Source organism: Bubalus bubalis, chromosome 12, assembly GCF_019923935.1.
Source record: "Bubalus bubalis isolate 160015118507 breed Murrah chromosome 12, NDDB_SH_1, whole genome shotgun sequence".
Taxonomy (NCBI): Eukaryota; Metazoa; Chordata; class Mammalia; order Artiodactyla; family Bovidae; genus Bubalus; species Bubalus bubalis.
Window position 1 is genome coordinate 22233529 of NC_059168.1, and position 18577 is coordinate 22252105.

The 18577-nt window shown below is 41.0% G+C and overlaps 1 protein-coding gene across 13 annotated transcripts in view; it reads right to left on the reverse strand.

Annotated features, from left to right (window-relative positions):
- SLC8A1 (solute carrier family 8 member A1) overlaps positions 1 to 18577 on the reverse strand; it is a 450527-nt gene that overhangs the window by 59671 nt on the left and 372279 nt on the right. For all 13 annotated transcript variants that reach the window (XM_025262270.3, XM_025262267.3, XM_025262265.3 and 10 more), the window contains 2 exons: positions 18437 to 18567; positions 14337 to 14436 (listed from right to left, as the gene is read on the reverse strand). In XM_025262270.3, the coding sequence (XP_025118055.1) occupies positions 14337 to 14436; positions 18437 to 18567 (231 nt within the window). The remainder of the gene's footprint in view (positions 1 to 14336; positions 14437 to 18436; positions 18568 to 18577) is intronic.

Genomic DNA, 18577 nt, shown 5'->3' on the forward strand with positions numbered 1-18577 from the left:
AACTTGATTGCTTAACCTCTTTCTCTTTTAAGAATTCTCCTATGTGAACAGAGTGCTCCTAAATGATTGTGGGCTGACATAATTAGTCACATGTGGTTTTGCCCAAAGCTCTACTTTTGCAAAATCACTTCAAGTCAGACTAAGAATCTTGAAATTCAGTGTCCTCTTACCCTTTATCGATTGAAGGATTAACAGAATTTCAGGCTCTTGCAATAGACAGGCATATTGCCTGCAGACTTGAGGAGCTAAGAAATAAACCTCCAATAAGCAGAGATGATATTTAGCAAGTGTAGATGCCCCCTGCTAGTTTCAATGCTTTAGTTAAACTGGGTAGTATGTGGGCACACCAGAATCTGAGACTGGCCCAAGGGCTCTGATAATACTTTGTAAATATCAGCAGCTGTGTCTGAATTGGCCTCCCGGAGTGTGGGAAGCTGAGCCTTGGAGGAACTGTTTGGGCAGCAATAACCCTGTAATCAACAACAACAACAAAAATCAGTATTATGTCCCAGGAAAATGTTGAAATTTATATAAAGGGTTGATGTGTATCAAAGGCTGCCATGTGAGAGGAGTACAAAGACGATCTATATTCTCTTAAGATGGTGTTGTGATTAAACTATAAATTCAGATTCACTTACTGAGTGCCTATCTTTATGTATTTGGGTCAATACACACATTCCACTTAATCTCCCAGCAACCTGGTAAAGTAGGTATTATTTTCTCCATTTTAAAAATGAAGAAACCAAGCATCAGAGTTTAAGACTTGCTTATGAGATTTAAACTCTTTCCATCACTTTATTGTAATTACTTGACCCATTGTTCCCAGAGAGAAACATCTCTGTAGTTTGTCCAGCAAAAATCCATTCTGATAAAAATCTAAGCCCATCTGGAATTGCTTTAGGAACACTGTAACTGGGAAGTAACTTAAAATAACCCCCTACATATGATACCATGGATAAAATACTGAATGCCCTTGCAGTATGAGTGAAATGATGAATGATGAACGAATGGATGGCCCTACTTTCTTTCCTCTTCCTAGAGTCTGGTTTTCTTTTAATCTTTGGGAAAATCCTCTCCTAGTGGTTTATATCAGCCCTGTTGGGAAGTGGGATTTTCTTTATGCCATGGCAAACATCAATTTCTCTGCATAGCAAATGGAATGGACTCTAGTCAGCTCTTCAGTAAAGACAACTCCTCTCCCTTGTGATTGCTTTCCTGGTCTCAGGATCACTTGAATGAACTTTTTTTCTGACTGGGGTTTGTGAGTTGATCTGCCAGCAAAATGGTGCTGAAAGTTGAGAGTCTAGGAACCTCATCATGGCCTTGGTTTGCACAATACAAAATGACGGCAAGCGTTCAAGGTGCCCCTCATCTGCTTTTTCCTGGTCCCTTCTCTCTGTTGTGATTTTCAATGAGATCCCAGGAAACAGGGCCCCACACTGACAGCTAAGAGGCTTCTATGATTTCCATGTGCTCAGGCATCTCACAGATTCTTCTCCTAGAAACAAAGGCTAGCCTCAACTAACTTTCTCTTTGGCGATTTTGAAAAGATAAACGAGACTTTTTAAGAGAAGTGAGAACCTTATAGATAGTGAAATCAGTTTTGGACAATAGGATTGTCTCATTAGCAGAATTCAGATAGAGCATCTCATTCTCTGACTGCATGTGAACTCTTCTTTTAAAGGGTAGGCTGCCTAAGGTGAGTGCTGACAATCAGATTTGTCTGTCCATTGGTGGTTTTGACAAAGGTCTGTAAAGTCAGAGCTATGGTTTTCCAGTAGTCATGCATGGGGGTGAGAGCTGGACCATAAAGAAGGCTGAGCACTGAAGAATTGATGGTTTCAAATTGTGGTGCTGGAGAAGACTCTTGAGAGTCCCTTGGACACCAAGGAGATCAAACCAGTCAATCCTAAAGGAAATCAACTCTGAATATTAATTGGAAGGACTGATATGGAAGTTGAAGGTCCAATACTTTGGCCACCTGATGCAAAGAGCTGAGTCATTGGAAAAGACCCTGATGCTGGGAAAGAATGAAGGCAGGAGGAGAAGGGGGAGACAGAGGATGAGATGGTTGGATGGCATCACTGACTGATGGACATGAGTTTGAGCAAGCTCTGGGAGTTGGTGATGGACAGGGAAGCCTGGCGTTCTGCAGTCCATGGGGTTGCAAAGAGTCGGACAGCTTGTGCATAGGTCCTGAGGCAAGAGCAAAGTATGAGGAAAACACTGTATGGATGGAGTGGCCTATGGGCATTAGATTCCAGGATGCACACGTGTGACAAGAGATAAAGAAGACCAACCTTAAAACAGAACCTATAGGTCCAAGTGTGAATCCTAACTTCTGTTTCCCTATCTCGTAAATAGGTTAATGAATATTCACTGAGCAAGGTTGCCATGAGGCTGGTGTGAACACAAAATGACTATTCATCAAGAGTGGGACCCTTCACTTCATTGGAGACTGCAGACTGTTGGCCCAAGAAAGTTGTGGTCTTTACTTCACTTAATTCTGAAGCATCACGTCATCAAGAAGTCCAGAAGACTTTAGGTGATATATCAGGGGACAGGCATGGGCTAAGGACAAAGGCGCTGGTTCCATAAATGTCAATTTAGAAAGAAGAATGAGATAGTGCTGTGTGATGTAGCAAGTACCTAGGATTCTAAAACAGGCTCTGTGTGACCTTAGAGGAAATTCTTTCCCTCTCTGGTCTCAGCTGCTTATCTACTGAAAAAAAAAAAAAAAAAAAAAAGTGAGGTTGGACTAGCTGATCAGTAAGCTCCCTTCCAGGTACACAACAGGATTCTGGTCTAAGATGTTTTCTCAGGACAGAGGGACAACACCCAGACAGATGTGCACAGGCAAGGCAGGAAAGAGACATGAGCTGGTGGGTTGTGTTGAAGCCTGTTGGTTCAGGCAAGTGGCATTTCATTGCAGAAGTCATAATGACAAGGTCTTTATCAAGAGAGCAGGCTGTGAACAGCAAGAATTAATGCTGCAAGTCACTTTCATGAGGTTCCTCTGCCTCTGTGTGTGTGTTGGGAGGGGGGGGTAATTGGTTATGTTTTCTCTTTTTCCACCTCTTCAGATTATGCTGAAATGTTTTCCCCCACTGCAAACAGTATACAACAGTGACCGCCTGGAGATAAACGCCCACCGCCCCCCCTTCCCCCCAATCCCCAATGCCATGTGCATTGGTTTGGAAGCAACAACTAAAATTGTATCCACGTTGCAGCAGTGAAGCCAACAAAAGAGCTTCTGGACCCAGTGATGGCACATTGTTTGCAGAGCCGAGCTGCTGCCTCTCCAGACAAAAGCTGCATTAGGGATGTGACTCCAGGCTTACAAATAAGAGCGCTGAATCACTCCCCAGCCTTTCTATACAGTGTTTTCCTCAAGATTTTGAAATAAGCAATTTAAGAGAAAAACAGCCCAACAAGTCAATATTCTTTTCAGAAATATTAGCTAAAGCATATCCAGGGGCAGAAAAATAATTGCTTGTTTCTCCCACCTTCTTCTTGTTCTCTCACCCCTGTGCATCCAGCCTGCCTTTTTCTGAAACTAACAGTTGAAGTTACCTGATTCAACATTTTATTCTGCTACCAGTGACATTTTGAAGTTGATTGATATCCGAGATTTGCTTTATCTACCTACCGATATGGTCCTAGAATATCTCCTTTAATATCTCCTATTTATGGGAGATATTCAAGTTTCTCTCTGGAACTTACTGTCATTTCTCCCTCATGCCCTCTGCTTTTCCTCTTTCTCAATTCAGACCCTGATAATGAGCCAAAAAACACTAAAATCCCACTAAGGAAACAGACAGAAAATGCAATTTTAAATATTGATTTGCATATCCAATTTGCATACACAAAAATAAATATATTTTATGTTTACCATTATATGCATATGTATATATGCATGTTCTGTAGATGTGTATTTATTATATATGAATTAAAAATATGTCTGGAACTTTGAAACAAGGCATATGGATATGTGTGAGGGTGTGTGTTTATATAGATTTTTTTCTAGATCAGACATGGCAGTATGATATCAGGGAAAACAGGCTTTTAATCCAGTTACATGTAGATTGAAAAACATTGCTTCCCACCTAAATTCAATCACTCTTTATTCAATAAATATTTTCACTACCAAACACTGTCCTGGATACTAGAGAAATAGTAGTACAAAGGACAGATTTGTTGTTTAAAAAAATATTTCAATTTAGATTTTCTACTTCTAAGAGAACTTGGGCAGATCTGTACCCATTAATAAACTAAATTACTTTAAGGTAAAATAGGACTAAAAATATCCAAAGAAAGTAGAAATAAAGGACACTTTCTGACACAAGACTTGAGTGAATATTGAATTCTTGGACAAAAAAGTTAAGCTTTCTGATGGTAAAGCAAATACGAAAACATTGAATTAAAAATTATTTTGCTAAAAAAAACCCAAAACTTTTCTTTAAAGTAGGAATTTATCATTTTTCTTTATAGGAAGTGACATTATTAATAACAACTAACTCTAAAGAAAGATAAAAATACTTTTCAAATATTATACTTTAAAGGTAAAAATTAAAATGATGATTAATTTATAATCCATAAGAATAGTTTTGACAGGGGCTCTGGTAAAAGACTATTGAGAGTCCCTTGGACAGCAAGGAGATCAAACCAGTCCATCCTAAAGGAAATCAACCCTGAGTGTTCATTGGAAGGACTGATGCTGAACCAGAAGCTCCAATACTTTGGCCACCTGATGCGAAGAGCTGACTCATTGGAAAAGACCCTGATGCTGGGAAAGATTGAGGGCAGGAGGACAAGAAGGTGACAGGATGAGATGGTTGGATGGCATCACTGACTCAATAGACACGAGTGTGAGAAAACTCAGGGAGATAGTGATGGACAGAGAAACCTGGTGTGTTACAGTTCATGGAGGCACAAAGAGTTGGACACAACTTAGCAACTGAACAACTGATAAAAAGTTAAATAAGCTTTACTTTCCTGATATCTAATTTAAAGCAAGAAGAGCAGCTACTGAATTTAATGTGACCATTAGACAGCATGTCGTAAACATTTCATGTCTTAAATGAACTTTGGCCAATATGGTGCAATTACCCAATTAATCTAACGTGTACTCTAAGGCAGATATTTCATTTGCTTAAAGCCAGAGCCCGAAATTTGAAATAGCAGTATCATCAAAAGCAAATTGACATTTACTGCTGACAATGAAGGGTCCTTCAGAGGACCTTTCGGTACAGCCATGTTCCCAAAACAGAGATTATCATTCCAATGTCCTAACCTGTTTGTGGCCTATTAAACAAACACTGTGTGTCTGATTTAATTATTAAAGAAAAGGGCACACTGACCAGGAGCAAAGAACATCCAAATAAAGATTAAATGCCCTTTTTCCTGGGATTCCAATGCTGGTCCTTTGATGATAAGACTCACTTCCCAGGTGCCAAGGCCATTTTGACTCTTTGTGTAGGTGGTCTGTTTCTTTTTCTTTTTTTGAAACCTTGACAAAATGTATCCCTGACTTGTTTAATGTTTTTAATTATTTTTTCAGAGTACACCTGGGAAGCTGTCTTCTGGGCTACAGTTCTCAGTTTGGTTCAGATAAAACTGGGGGACACATGTACACCCATGGCTAATTCATGTCACTGTATGGCAAAAACCACCACAATATTGTAAAGTAACTAGCCTCCAATTAAAATAAATAAATTAATTTTAAAAATAAAATAAAAGCACCTCCACGAGGGGAGTAACAACCTTAGGGGTAGGAGGCAGGTACATCACTGGGGCTCTAGGAAAGGGGTAGAGAGTTCTAGAACAGCCAGGGTAGCTGGGGCATGTGCAATCTTCTGTGCTCCTTTGCACCTGGCTGGAACTGTGCCTGATAGAGTTTAAATCCCTTGTCAGGCAGAGATCTTAGCATGGTAATGAAGCAAAGGTCATTTTCAGACACCTCTAGTCTCCTCTGTGCAGGCAAATTCCTGTAGTTAGGTCCGAGGCTGTTGAGGGGAGCTGACTACAGCCTCTCTCTCAACGCACTGGTGCAAAACATCTCTTTCAAATACCAGGAGCTTTTGATACAAGCACAGAGGTAAACCAAGGCACCAGCAGGAGCAGCATCACCTGGGAATTGTTAGAAATCCATAATCTCAGACCTCCCCCGGTGCTTTTGAGAATAAACATCTTAAAAAGATCCCTGGGAGATTCATGTACAGATTAATGTTTGGGAAGCATTGTTCTTATAAGTGTTGGGCTATTTCTGATCTAACTTCTTTCAGGTCAGCAGAAACCTTCTACCAACAGTAATTTCACTCCCATGTTTATAAATTGAAGATTAGAGGGATGGTGGATTCTGTAGTGATCAGAATTAATCTTTCCAACTGTGTCCCCTGATTGACATGTAGCAAGGTGGTCACTAAGTGGGTTCCAGGTCTTACAGTCTCTCTTTAGTAAGAGCAACTCTTAAAATATTCATGTTTTAGATTTGCTTTATGTTTTTGTGTAAGAAGTTTTCCCATCTTAAACAAAAAGGTGGAAAGACTTTTATGATTTATGGTATTTTATTAGTAAATGCCATTTGAGCACCCAAAAAACCTCTCTTTTTCTAATTATAGATTGTTTTGATTATTTTCATTGACACAGTAGATAGGATAGCATTATTCAAGCAGAAAGTGAGCCAAAATTTCATACAGTTTTTGACCAACTTCTTTAAAGGCACCTGTACCTACTATTTCTCATGAAACTTCATCTTTTTTTCATGAAGCTCAGTCAGTTTCTATATTTAGATAAAGGATAACTAAGACTCTTTACCGGAGAAGGCCATGGCACCCCACTCCAGTACTCTTGCCTGGCAAATCCCATGGACAGAAGAGCTTGGAAGGCTGCAGTCCATGGGGTCGCTGAGGGTCGGACAGGACTCAGCAACTTCACTTTCACTTTTTACTTTCATGCACTGGAGAAGGAAATGGCAACCCACTCCAGTGTTCTTTCCTGGAGAATCCCAGGGACGGGGGAGCCTGGTGGGCTGCCGTCTATGGGGTCCCACAGAGTCGGACACGACTGAAGCGACTTAGCAGCAGCAGCAGCAAGACTCTTTATAGTCACACAAGGAATAGGACAAAAAGAAAATTCCCAATCCCTAACGGCCTCTCCCCTTTTTTGTCTGATTGCCTCACAGTCAAACTAATGCTGTGTTACATCTGACCTAGCAGTGTTTTTTGTTTCTTCAGCTGCTTAAATGGGATTTTCATATGACCCACGGGTTATACATTAAGTAATGAGAGTGTCTCTACAGTAATGATGTTCAATAATAGAGGAGATGTTAAAAGATTCTTGTTTAGACCAGATGGCACGGCAACCCTTGAAACTCATTTGAGGTACCGTTTTTATTATTTATTATTTAGGATTTAAAGAGTGGATCAGTCTTCAGGTTGACAGAATTGTCAAGTGAATTACTGTTCAGGGGCACCACTGAGGTGACAGCTTTTGCCATTAAATAATTCAACTTATCTGAGTGCACTTATTATTCTATGTAACACATGGTGAAGGACTGATGGCAGAAGCGTCACCCAAACTGAGCCAGTCTCCATGCTGGGTTGGTAGGCTCAGGAGATGCCATCCCCTCCACCTCTTTAACTCACATCGAGTCTCTGATTATAATCTTGAGCCACCTGGGAAGCCTTAGTGCTGGATACTTAAGATGATCAGGTAAAAGAGAGGGCAGTATGTTGACTTTATTCAAAGAAAGTCACCAATTAGTAGGCAGAAGGCTACAGATGCACCCAGGGAAACAAACACCACCCTCTGTCCTTGAGGGAACTGACTGGTACCTTTCCTTACCGAAATATGAGCTTAAGGAGATTTAACACATATTAAGAAAAAAAAAACAACTGCCATATTTCAATCTTCTGCTCAATTATCTGAAAGAATAAAGATATAGGCCATAGAATGTGCCAGTCTCTCTGTGCCTGTGTTTTGTATGTCTGTATGTACACACGTTTATATATGTGTGTCTCTGTGTGTTCATGTATTTGTACACACACATACAGGTCTGCGTGCATCTGTGTAAGTACGTATATGGGTGTTCTATGTGTCTGTGCACAGGTGAGTGTGTACTCAGTTCTCAGGCATAGTGAGTGTGTGCACTTCCACAAAGAAGAAAATCTCAGGCTGACGTGTACCCCAGCACTGACATTTACCAGCTCCGAGTTCTTGTGCAAGTTACACTGTTTTTCTGAATCTCAGTTTACTTATCTATCAAATGGCATGTGTAATATAAAATGAGAAGATAAACTGTGTTTTTAGTTATGTAGCCTTTTTAGTAATTAAATGGAATTGACTGCCTTTCACAAAATTTGGTTATTTTTTTAATTTATTTTTTAACTGAAGGATAACTGCTTTACAGAATTTTGTTGTTTTCTGTCAAACCTCAACATGAAACAGCCATAGGTATATATATCCCCTCCCTCCTGAACCTTCCCCCTATGTCCCTCCCCATTGCACCCCTCTAAGTTGACACAGAGCCCCTGTTCGAGTTTCCTGAGCCATACAGCAAATTCCTGTTGGCTATCTATTTTACAAATGGTAATCTAAGTTTCCATGTAACTCTTTCCATACATCTCACCCTCTCCTCCCCTCTCCCCATGTCCATAAGTCTATTTTCTATGTCTTTTTCTCCACTGCTGCCCTGTAAATAAATTCTTCAGTACCATTCTTCTATATTCTGTGTATATGCGGTAGAATACGATATTATATTTCTCTTTCTGACTTACTTCTCTCTGTATAATAGGTTCTAGGTTCATCCACCTTTTTATGGCCGAGTAATATTCCATTGTGCATATGTACCACAACTTCTCTATCCATTCATCTGTTGATGGACATCTAGGTTGCTGTATCTAGTGCTGCAACGAACAATGGGATACACGTGTCTTTTTCAATTTTGGTTTCCTCAGGGTATATGCCTGAAGTGGGATTGATGGGTCATATGGTGGTTTTATTCCTAGTTTTTTAATGAATCTCCATACCATCTTCCATAGTGGCTGTATCAATTTACACTCCCACCAGCAGTGCAAGAGCATTCCCTTTTCTCCACACCCCCTCAGCATTTATTGTTTGTAGGCTTTTTGATGAGGGCCATTCTGACTGGTGTGAGGTGACATCTCATTGTAGTTTTGATTTGCATTTCTCTAATAATGAGCGATGTTGAGCATCTTTTCATGTGTCTGCTAGCCATCTGTATGTCTTCTTTGGAGAAATGTCTGTTTAGGTCTTTCCCCCACTTTTTGATTCGGTTATTTGTTTTTCTGGTATTGAGTTGTATGAACTGCTTGTATATCTTGGAAATTAATCTTTGGTCAGTTGTTTCATTTGCTATTATTTTCTCCCACTCTGAGGGCTGTCTTTTCACCTTGCTTATAGTTTCCTTTGCTGTGCAAAAGCTTTCAAGTTTAATCACGTCCCACTTGTTTACTTTTGTTTTTATTTCTGTTACTCTAGGAGGTGGGTCATAGAGGCTCTTGCTTTGATTTATGTCATCGAGTGTTCTGCCTATGTGTTTTTCCACTAAGAGTTTTATCATAGAATATTCAAGATTATTTGCCTCCCAAATAACCAACTGTGGTATCCCAATGCAAAAGTTGGTTCTGGTGAAAATATATGTTGCCTTGATTAGTCCTTATAGCAACTCATGAGTGAGGAGCTGCTTTCTCCACTTTCCACATAAGGGGACTGAAATTTAGAGGGGAAGTAATCTGCCTAGAGGGTTTCCCAGGTGGCTCAGTCGTAAAGAATCCACCTGCCAATGCAGGAGCCGCTGGTTTGATCCCTGGGTTGGGAAGATTTCCTGGAGAAGGAAATGGCAACCCACTCCAGTCTTCTTACCTGGGTAATCCCATGGACAGAAGAGCCTCGGAGGCTACAGTCCATGGGGTTGCAAAAGAGTCGGACACGACTGAGAGACTAAACAATAACAATCTTCTTGGAGTCATCTGGGAAGCTGTTGGAGGTCTGGGACACAAACACGCATCTGACTCCAAAGCCTGGTTTGTCACCCCTCTGCCCTTCACCTCACTATAGCCCAGGCTGCTGGGAAGAACGGCAGTGTGCTGGCTACGGAATTGGCACTGGCATTCTGCTTCTCTTTACCCAAATAACCTTTGCCCTCTTCCTGACACATTTCTCCCTTGTAGCCCAGCTGGTCCATGATTTCTTAAAGCTAACCTTCATTCCTGTCTTGGTAGAGACACTAGGAAGAAGGTGGCATTGGGGGAAATTCAAACTGGACACACAGTGAATTCTGGCTTCCCTTAGAAATACATCTGCCAGCACAACTCATACCACCTAATGGTACTCAACTTGTCTTGCAAATTTTTACAGGCACCTCAGTGCTGCAGGCCACCACTCCTGGGAGTCTATCCAGGGAAAGACAGAAGGAGACAGAAGGAGAACTTCAGGGACATGACTGTATAATCCCCTTCTGGTCCCTGGAATCAAATGAGTCCTTTAACTGTTCAAATATTTAACTAAAAGAACTTGGTTTACAGAAACATTATGGTCCTAAGAGGTCTAGGGACAGAGCTATGAAATTCAGTGAAGGTAGGGGAACCAAAAGACTGCCAGAGGTTACCTTAAAACTAGTTTAAATACAATCAGTGGGAAACAGAAGCAAAATCCAATTTATGAAATTATTATTTTGTTTAGGAAGATAGATCGTTTCAATTTTGCACAGAAAATTGCATGGGACAAAACTTCTCAGTAGAGCCGTTTAAAAGCAATTTAACATTTTTAATAAGGCAACTCTTTCTAATTCTCAACTATTTAGCCATGAAATCTTAAAATCCAACAAAATTCTGTTGTCAAGAAATGTTGCTTTACCAATTTTATTGTCTATTTAACAACCCAAGAATATTAACATTCTTTAGAGACCTAAATTTAATCATAATGACAACTATTGAGCTTCCTAACTGCCCTTCATGTAATTTAAGGCCTATAAACTATCAGTTTGCTTTTCTGATATTTTGTCTCAAAATTGTAAAGGTCAATTTTACCCAGCAGCCTGCAAATTTCTAAGCAATTTTTGTCTTGTTCCCAAGCATACATTTAGAAACTTAAACACAATACATTGCATGATAAATAAGAATCCTTGAGGGGTTTTGCATTTCATTCATCAACAGTTCTTCAAAGGATGTGAGGGGACTTAGTCCCATTATCTAAGTGCTGAAGAAAAGAGTATCAGCTGTGGTGATAAAGCCAGGGGAAGTCATGAGCCGGAGGGGAAGAGCAGTTTTCCTTGCTTTGCCATTTCTCTCTCAAGAGCTGTGGACAGCACACTGGACTAGTTATTTGGTAGATCAGGGCTCTGGGCTACTTTCCAAAACCAAGTTGCCTTGCGGAGGCTCAGATTTTTCCTCCCAAAGGTCAGGATAGTCATAATACTGACCTCCTGAGATTTCAAGAGGATTTAATTCAACGTAAGAAAGGGCTGTCAAACCAAAATCTTCCCCTTTAAAGTAAGAAAGTCTTAGCATCTTTAGAGTTGTTTCTTTGTATACCTATTCTGATCAGGAGCCAAAATACAACTTTACAGCATAATCACTTTTGCTGTTTAAAACCACCCTTTTCCATTACCATAGATGGGCCAGAAAATGTTTAGCTTGGTCCCTGAAAGTTACAAAAATGTGCCGATAAATCAACACGAAACCACCCCACTGCTAGAAAAGCAAATTCAGCAGTGACAAGTCTATGGACTGTGTCTTCTTGGCCACTGAAAATGCAGCCCCTTAGGCAAGCTTCTTATCCCCCTCCACAGCTTTGTTGTTCTGATGATAAGCTCATCATTGTACGTACATTTTGACTTCTTGCTTATTTTACTTATCTGCTATCTTCTGCATTAGAAGGTAAGCTTCATGCAGACAGGAATATTTGTCTGTGTTTTTTTTTTTTAATTTTATTTTATTTTTAAACTTTACATAATTGTATTAGTTTTGCCAAATATCAAAATGAATCCGCCACAGGTATATATGTGTTCCCCATCCTGAACCCTCCTCCCTCCTCCCTCCCCATTCCATCCCTCTGGGTCGTCCCAGTGCACCAGCCCCAAGCATCCAGTATCGTGCATCAAACCTGGACTGGCAACTCGTTTCATACATGATATTTTACATGTTTCAATGCCATTCTCCCAAATCTTCCCACCCTCTCCCTCTCTCACAGAGTCCATAAGACTGTTCTATACATCAGTGTCTCTTTTGCTGTGTCTGTTTTATTCACTGTCATATCCTTTGCACCAAGAACGATGACTGACATATAGAAAAATGAATGAATGAATGAATGAATGAGGCCAGGTCATGATCATCATTTAAATGCTCATACATCTGCGGCCAAAGGAAATGTGGAAACTATTAGAAATGATCCATTAAGGCTTATGCTGCTTTTAATGTTTCAATTCTGATATGTCAAAGCCCATAAAATAATTTGGTTATTTTAAAATATCTTCTACCACTGGCCTTGTCAACAGTGTCTTAGACAAGTTATCTTTGTCCTTCTAGTTTGTATTCTCTCTGAGAAGGAGTATAACTCCCACGCCTCAGATAGTAATCTTAGATTTACAGAAAAAAATACAAGCCATAATGAGGGACTTCTAGAGACTGAATGTTTATGTCCCTCCCAAATTCACATGTTGAAACCTAATTCCTGATATGATGGTATATGGAAGTGCGGCCTTTGGAAAATGATAAAATCATCAGGTTAAAGTCCTCATCAACAGGACTAATGCCCTTGGAACTTGAGATGAATATACATATACTATTATATATAAGATAAGCAACAAGATAACCAACCTACTGCATAGCACAGAGAACTCTATTCAAAATTCTGATAACCTGTATGAGAAAATAATCTGAAAGAGAATGAATATAGGTATGTGTATAATTGAATCATTTTGCCATATATCTAAGACTAATACAACATTGCAAATCAACTATACTGCAGTAAATTTTTTAAAAAAGAGAGACCCTGAAGCACTCCCTCATCTCTTCTATGTGAGGACAGAGTGAGAAATCAGCTGTCCAGGAACCAGGATGCAGGCTCTCACCAGGCACCAAATCTACCAGGCCCTCACACTGGACTTCCAGCCTCTAGAACTGCCAGAAGTAAGTTTCTGTAGTTTACAAGTGCACCCCGTCTCTGGCATTTTGTGACAGCAGTCTGAAAAGAATAACACAGGGAGTCCCTCACCTCCACTAGAATTTATGTGTAAATTTCAGATTTACTCCCCCTAAGCAATTACTCATCATTTACTGTTCATAAATTTCCACTGTGGACTCCACTGCAAGAAACCAAAGTGTGATTATAAACAGTACTACTAATAAAGAGGCACAAACATTCCTTTACCACCCTCTGTTCCACAGTATTTGGGAGATCTGTCAAATTATTCTCTGGCAGATTGGAAAGAGGGGGTTGTGTTAGAAGTCATGACCCAACCTCTAGTGACGCTGTTCCCATATTTTACAGTCTGGGAATCACTACCTAGAAAATTCTAGTTTTGTTCATTCACTGCAACAGTAGAGGATGAGCCTGCAGGGATCTTTAAAGAGAAAGAACCAGTGGAAATGCAGCAGCAGAATTGAAAACCATGATGGTGGCACTTTCCTGAATCTCTGAAAGGGGCTTTCTTCCACCTTTATTCAATCACATAGAGAATGGACAAGGCTTGGCAATGTGTGAAACAGATACATCTTTCTGGATTTCATTTCCTCAGGTGTCTGGCTCCTTGTGTTTGCAGCACACTTCATTTTGCAGGATTTTCCTAAATAAAACTCTTCACTTTGCATGTACAGGAAGAAACAGAATGTGATTCTATTTTTATGTCCAGAGCCACTGCAAACACTTAATGCTGTTGAAGAGAGTTTAAAATGAGGCAGATGGTGGTGGTGAAGGGTCTTCATGTCACCCTGCCCCACCAATGATATTGCTGCTTCCTTTCAGATCTACACTTGGCCACTTCTCCTGCTCGCAGGAAATTTTCCAGACAAAGCCCTGTGATTGGCTATCCATGAGTTTGAGATGGGAAGGCTTTAAATTTATCTTGTCTATTTCCAGAGAGAAAGACGCAAAGTAGACAGAGAAGGAAGTTCTGTTTGAAGACTTTTACTTCATCTATAAAGTCTAAATTTGTCCCAAAAATGTGCATATATGCTACAAATACATTTATTTTTCTTTTAATTTCATCACAGAGAATCTTTGGTGCTTTGACATAGACCAAGTGTTTATGGCAGGAAAAGTAAGCTTGTAATGAATGACATTATCATTCATAATATTCATAGAAAGGCACTCACCAGCACTGACAGTGATCGCCTCGATGAACTGCTCTCTCCAGCTATTCGTCCCAACCACGAGGGCTAGATTTGTCTTCTTAATCAGTTTGTCCACGGTACTCTAGAAAGGTTGAAAAGAATCAGATAATAACGGCTGGGTTGGTTAAGGCCTCCGGAAATCTCAGACCTTGTTGATTTTGAAATCCCAGATTTATATAAAGGGTAGCAGATGTTAGGCTCAGAACAACAGTATTGACATCAAACACTGTTACGTTTATGCAAACAAGCACAGTCCTGACTTGGAAACATCCTGAAATGGAAACTTCTTTGTAGCAAATACAAGCCTCCTTCAATGCCTAATGGCCAAGGAAGAATGGCCTCAGTGGTTAGAATAGAGGATGTTACAAAGCCCATCCTTTCCTTTTGGATGCTTCATGAACTTGCTTCTCTCTTGGCCTCATCTAGAGTGTGCTGTCTGCAACTGAATTTATCTATGCCCTGCTCAGCATTATCTATCAGTGAACATCCAGAAGTGGCAGAGAAATTACAAAATTAAAACCTATTCTTACTATATTTTTGTTGATCAATGAAATGCAGCCAAACAGCAGAGTCTCAAGACTGCTGCTGTATGATGATCAATAAATGGATTTTTCTTTGGCTACTGGTTTTGTAAGACTAGTGGCCATTAGAGAATTCATCTCACCTGACTCCTGTTGCAAATGACAAAAACCAAGAAAAAGTCAATTTGTATGGTTTAGGGCAGTAGTCCCTAACCTTTTTGGCACCAGTTTCGTGGAAGACAATTTTTTCCCATAGACTGGGGTGGGAATGGTTTGGGGATGATTCAAGCACATTACATTTATCATGCATTTATTTCTATTTTTATTATATCAGCTCCAGCTCAGATCATCAGGCATTAGGTCCTGGAGGTTGGGGCCCGTGGTTTATGATACACTGCAATGACCTTGCACTAAATTTTCCACCGCTCTACTAATACTGAGTCACTTCTTCTTCTTTTTTTTTTTTAAAGACTTTTGTTTTAAGCTTGGTTCTGTACAATTAGCACTCCTAACTTTCCACATAAATGTCAGTTCATGGAACAACAGGAGCAGCCAAGCATTCACAAGAAAACTAAGGAAGCAGATGCACCCAAAGCGCTACCACAAACCACAGCAACTGCAAGGAGAAGGGTCACTTCTGGGACTTGAGGCCGTTCTTCCCAGAGAGACTACCACCCGACTAGTCTACCACACGCCCACACTTACTGTCAGAGCTTCCTCGAATTCCCACTCATTGCAAAGAGGCAGAAAACACATATCATTGGTCTTAGGTCAAAACCTGTACATGTGTAAGGCAGTGTCCCTGAATTGACTAAGGTTTGAGAGAGAAAGAGAGCATGTTATCAGCTAATCAGGAGGAAGGAAAATGTGATCTGAAGGGTCCATCTGCAAGGCCAAAGCCACATCAGAATGTCAGGTACAACTGTCATTGGAACTGAAGCGAAATCTTCCGAGGATAATAAACCTGAAAGGGCCCATCTCCAAGGGGCCCGCTCTGTCCTTTCACATCAAGCCTCGCCAGGTTGTTTCTCCGCAGGGAGGTGGCCTTCCGGCCTCCAGCTTTGTGTCTGCACGTGTCAGTGCCCTGATAATGCTGCCATCATCAGGACTGCCCTAACTAGAAGCACATGGCAAGCCTCTGACTTTTCTCTCGACTCAGCCAATGTTAAGTCCTCCAAGTGTCATGGTTGATGCCGATTCAAAGTTCTCTGCAGAATGTAACAAGAAATGACCATGACTTTTCCTAAATATGATGGAAACTTGGGGCAGGCCTCTCCAAAGGAACCCTCTTTATTCTAAAGCCAAGGCTGAGAATCCCATCACCTGGGGGATGAATAACTGAGAAGAGAATCTTCTCTAACAGTTAAATACCTCAAACAATATTGCCTCAGACATGTCTCTAAAGAGCTAAGTTATAACATAAACTAAACTTAAAATGTATATATGCAAAACCTCAGGTAGATCATAAACTTTAGTTCATGTTAACCCTAAGGGACTATGAGATAGCCTGGGTTCTTCCCAGGACTTAATTTACATACATGTCCTCTCTTGACCTATAGGAGTAGACGAAAGAATAAGGTGAATTTGAAATTTTATACTTGAGCATTCCCATCGACACTGGCTTGGAGATTTCCTAAACGTCCATTGTTAGCTCTTCACTGCGCTAGACTGTGAGCAATTGTTTTAACCTCACCCTCAGTCACGGGTGTTAGAAAAATCCAGTACTACGTCAGAAGACAGCAAATAAGAACCCAGTGGGCAAAGCAGACTTGAACATTGTTAGATGTGACCCCAGATTTGGGTCTTTAATGCAGTTCTGAGGGCTCTGAACAAGTTCTTTAAAACGGCTATGGTCTAGAAAAAAATTCTTAAGAGAATAAAATTATATCAACATTAATCCTTGAAGGCACTTCAGAAACATAACCCAATGTGCCCTTCAATGTTAATATTAAACACACTGATGAACTCTAGAGGACATATCCTTTGGAAGCTATTCTAGAAAGATAAGTATCGCCAACAACTAGACTTACGGAGAGAGTGTTGGGTGACTTTCAAATGCTTGGATCATTGGTGTGGTTACCAGAAAGAGCTTTGAACCCAAGAAAGTTTTGCTGCCTAGAAGACTGTGCCCTGCCATACCCAACCCAATTCTTCCTACAGGAAGTGACTGTGATTGTTCTTCCTGGTCACGGGTGCATGGAAGGGGAAAGCTCAGGGTTGTTCCAGAAGAGAGAGGGCACAAAATAATTCCCAGGTCCACAAACATGGACAGGCTGAGATGTCTGCACCTCAGGAATCTCAGGGAACACGTGCACAGTCGGTCATGTGTGTGCAGCTGGCCAGGTTCCAGATCAAACACCGGGTGGGTTCTGATGGTCGGGGTCTGCCTAGAACGCACTGGTCCCAGTGTCTATCCTGCTCTTTCATTCTGTGGGAATGGCTGGAAGGATGAGTTAACACATCCATGGTGGCCTGAAGGGGAAAGTTTAATTGCATTTTTATCTTTTAAATGCCACTTTAATTTGCAAAGAAATTTTTCTTTCCACCTATCTCCTATCAGGCACCTTCCTTTGTGAACTAAATTAAAAAAAAATAATGAACAGGCCCAGCAAAAGGCAAAGAAGTCACAACCATGAAAACTCCAGATACAATGCAGAGGGCTCTGGTTTCTAGGCTGGTGGCCTGATTCTCCCTTTTGGATTCTTCATTCTGGTCTTCCAAACAGAAGCAGGATCTGCTTTTCAAAAATAAGTAGGGAAAATGCTGCTGAGCTCTGGCGTGTAGTTCTGGAAACCTTTTCACATCCCACTGAAGAACGCAGGTGCACCTCTACTGGGGGGCTTCTAGGAGGGAGGACCATGTGAGTGAGATGGGGTGGGAGTGGGATGAGGGCTCAGTAAGCAGCTAAGAACAGATGGAAAGTTTCACCTCTAAGTCCTAAGCTCACCCTAAGGTCCATTTGCTTAACTTCTGAAATATGACTTTTCTCATCTAGAGAACTGGAAATCTAATTTTTTGTCTGATGACAAACTCTCTGGTTACAGGCACTCTACCTTCAGCTTGCAGATTATACTCAAGTGTCCTAGGATCTTGAGAAGATGACTACATATACACGAGAGCTTATCGATCGCATGTTCCGTGGGGAGAGCTTACCAACCTCCCTCCAAACAAAAGCCTCGTTTTTAGTAGTGCCAAGGCTTTGCTTCTACTAGATTGACTAGCTCTTTCAAACAAAGCATGGTTTCTTCCACACATCTCTTAGAACCCATCTTTGCCTCTCCTTGCTGTCCTCTTGGAAAAAGCCTCCCTTTAGGGCACCTTGGATCCTGTTAGTGATTGGACTCTGAACCAGAACCCCAGACCCTGGTTCTGATGCTGTTTAGTTTACAGGATCTGCTGGTTCCCTACCAACTCTCGAATTCCACTTCTGCTTTGATGGTCTCTCCGTCAGTGAGCCAGTTCCTCTCTCTGGATGGATCATACAGCACACACCAACACTATGAACTGTCTGGGTCCAGAGATGGGCCCTGCCTTCCTGCTGGGCAGTGCTGATAAGCATACCTTGAACTCGTAGGATTCTTCAATGATCACCTCCAGTCTGGTGTGCTCTCCCAGAATGGGGCGCCCCATTTCCGCAATGCGCCTCTCTTCCTCCTCTTTGCTGGTCAGTGGCTGCTTGTCATCATATTCATCTGTGAAAGG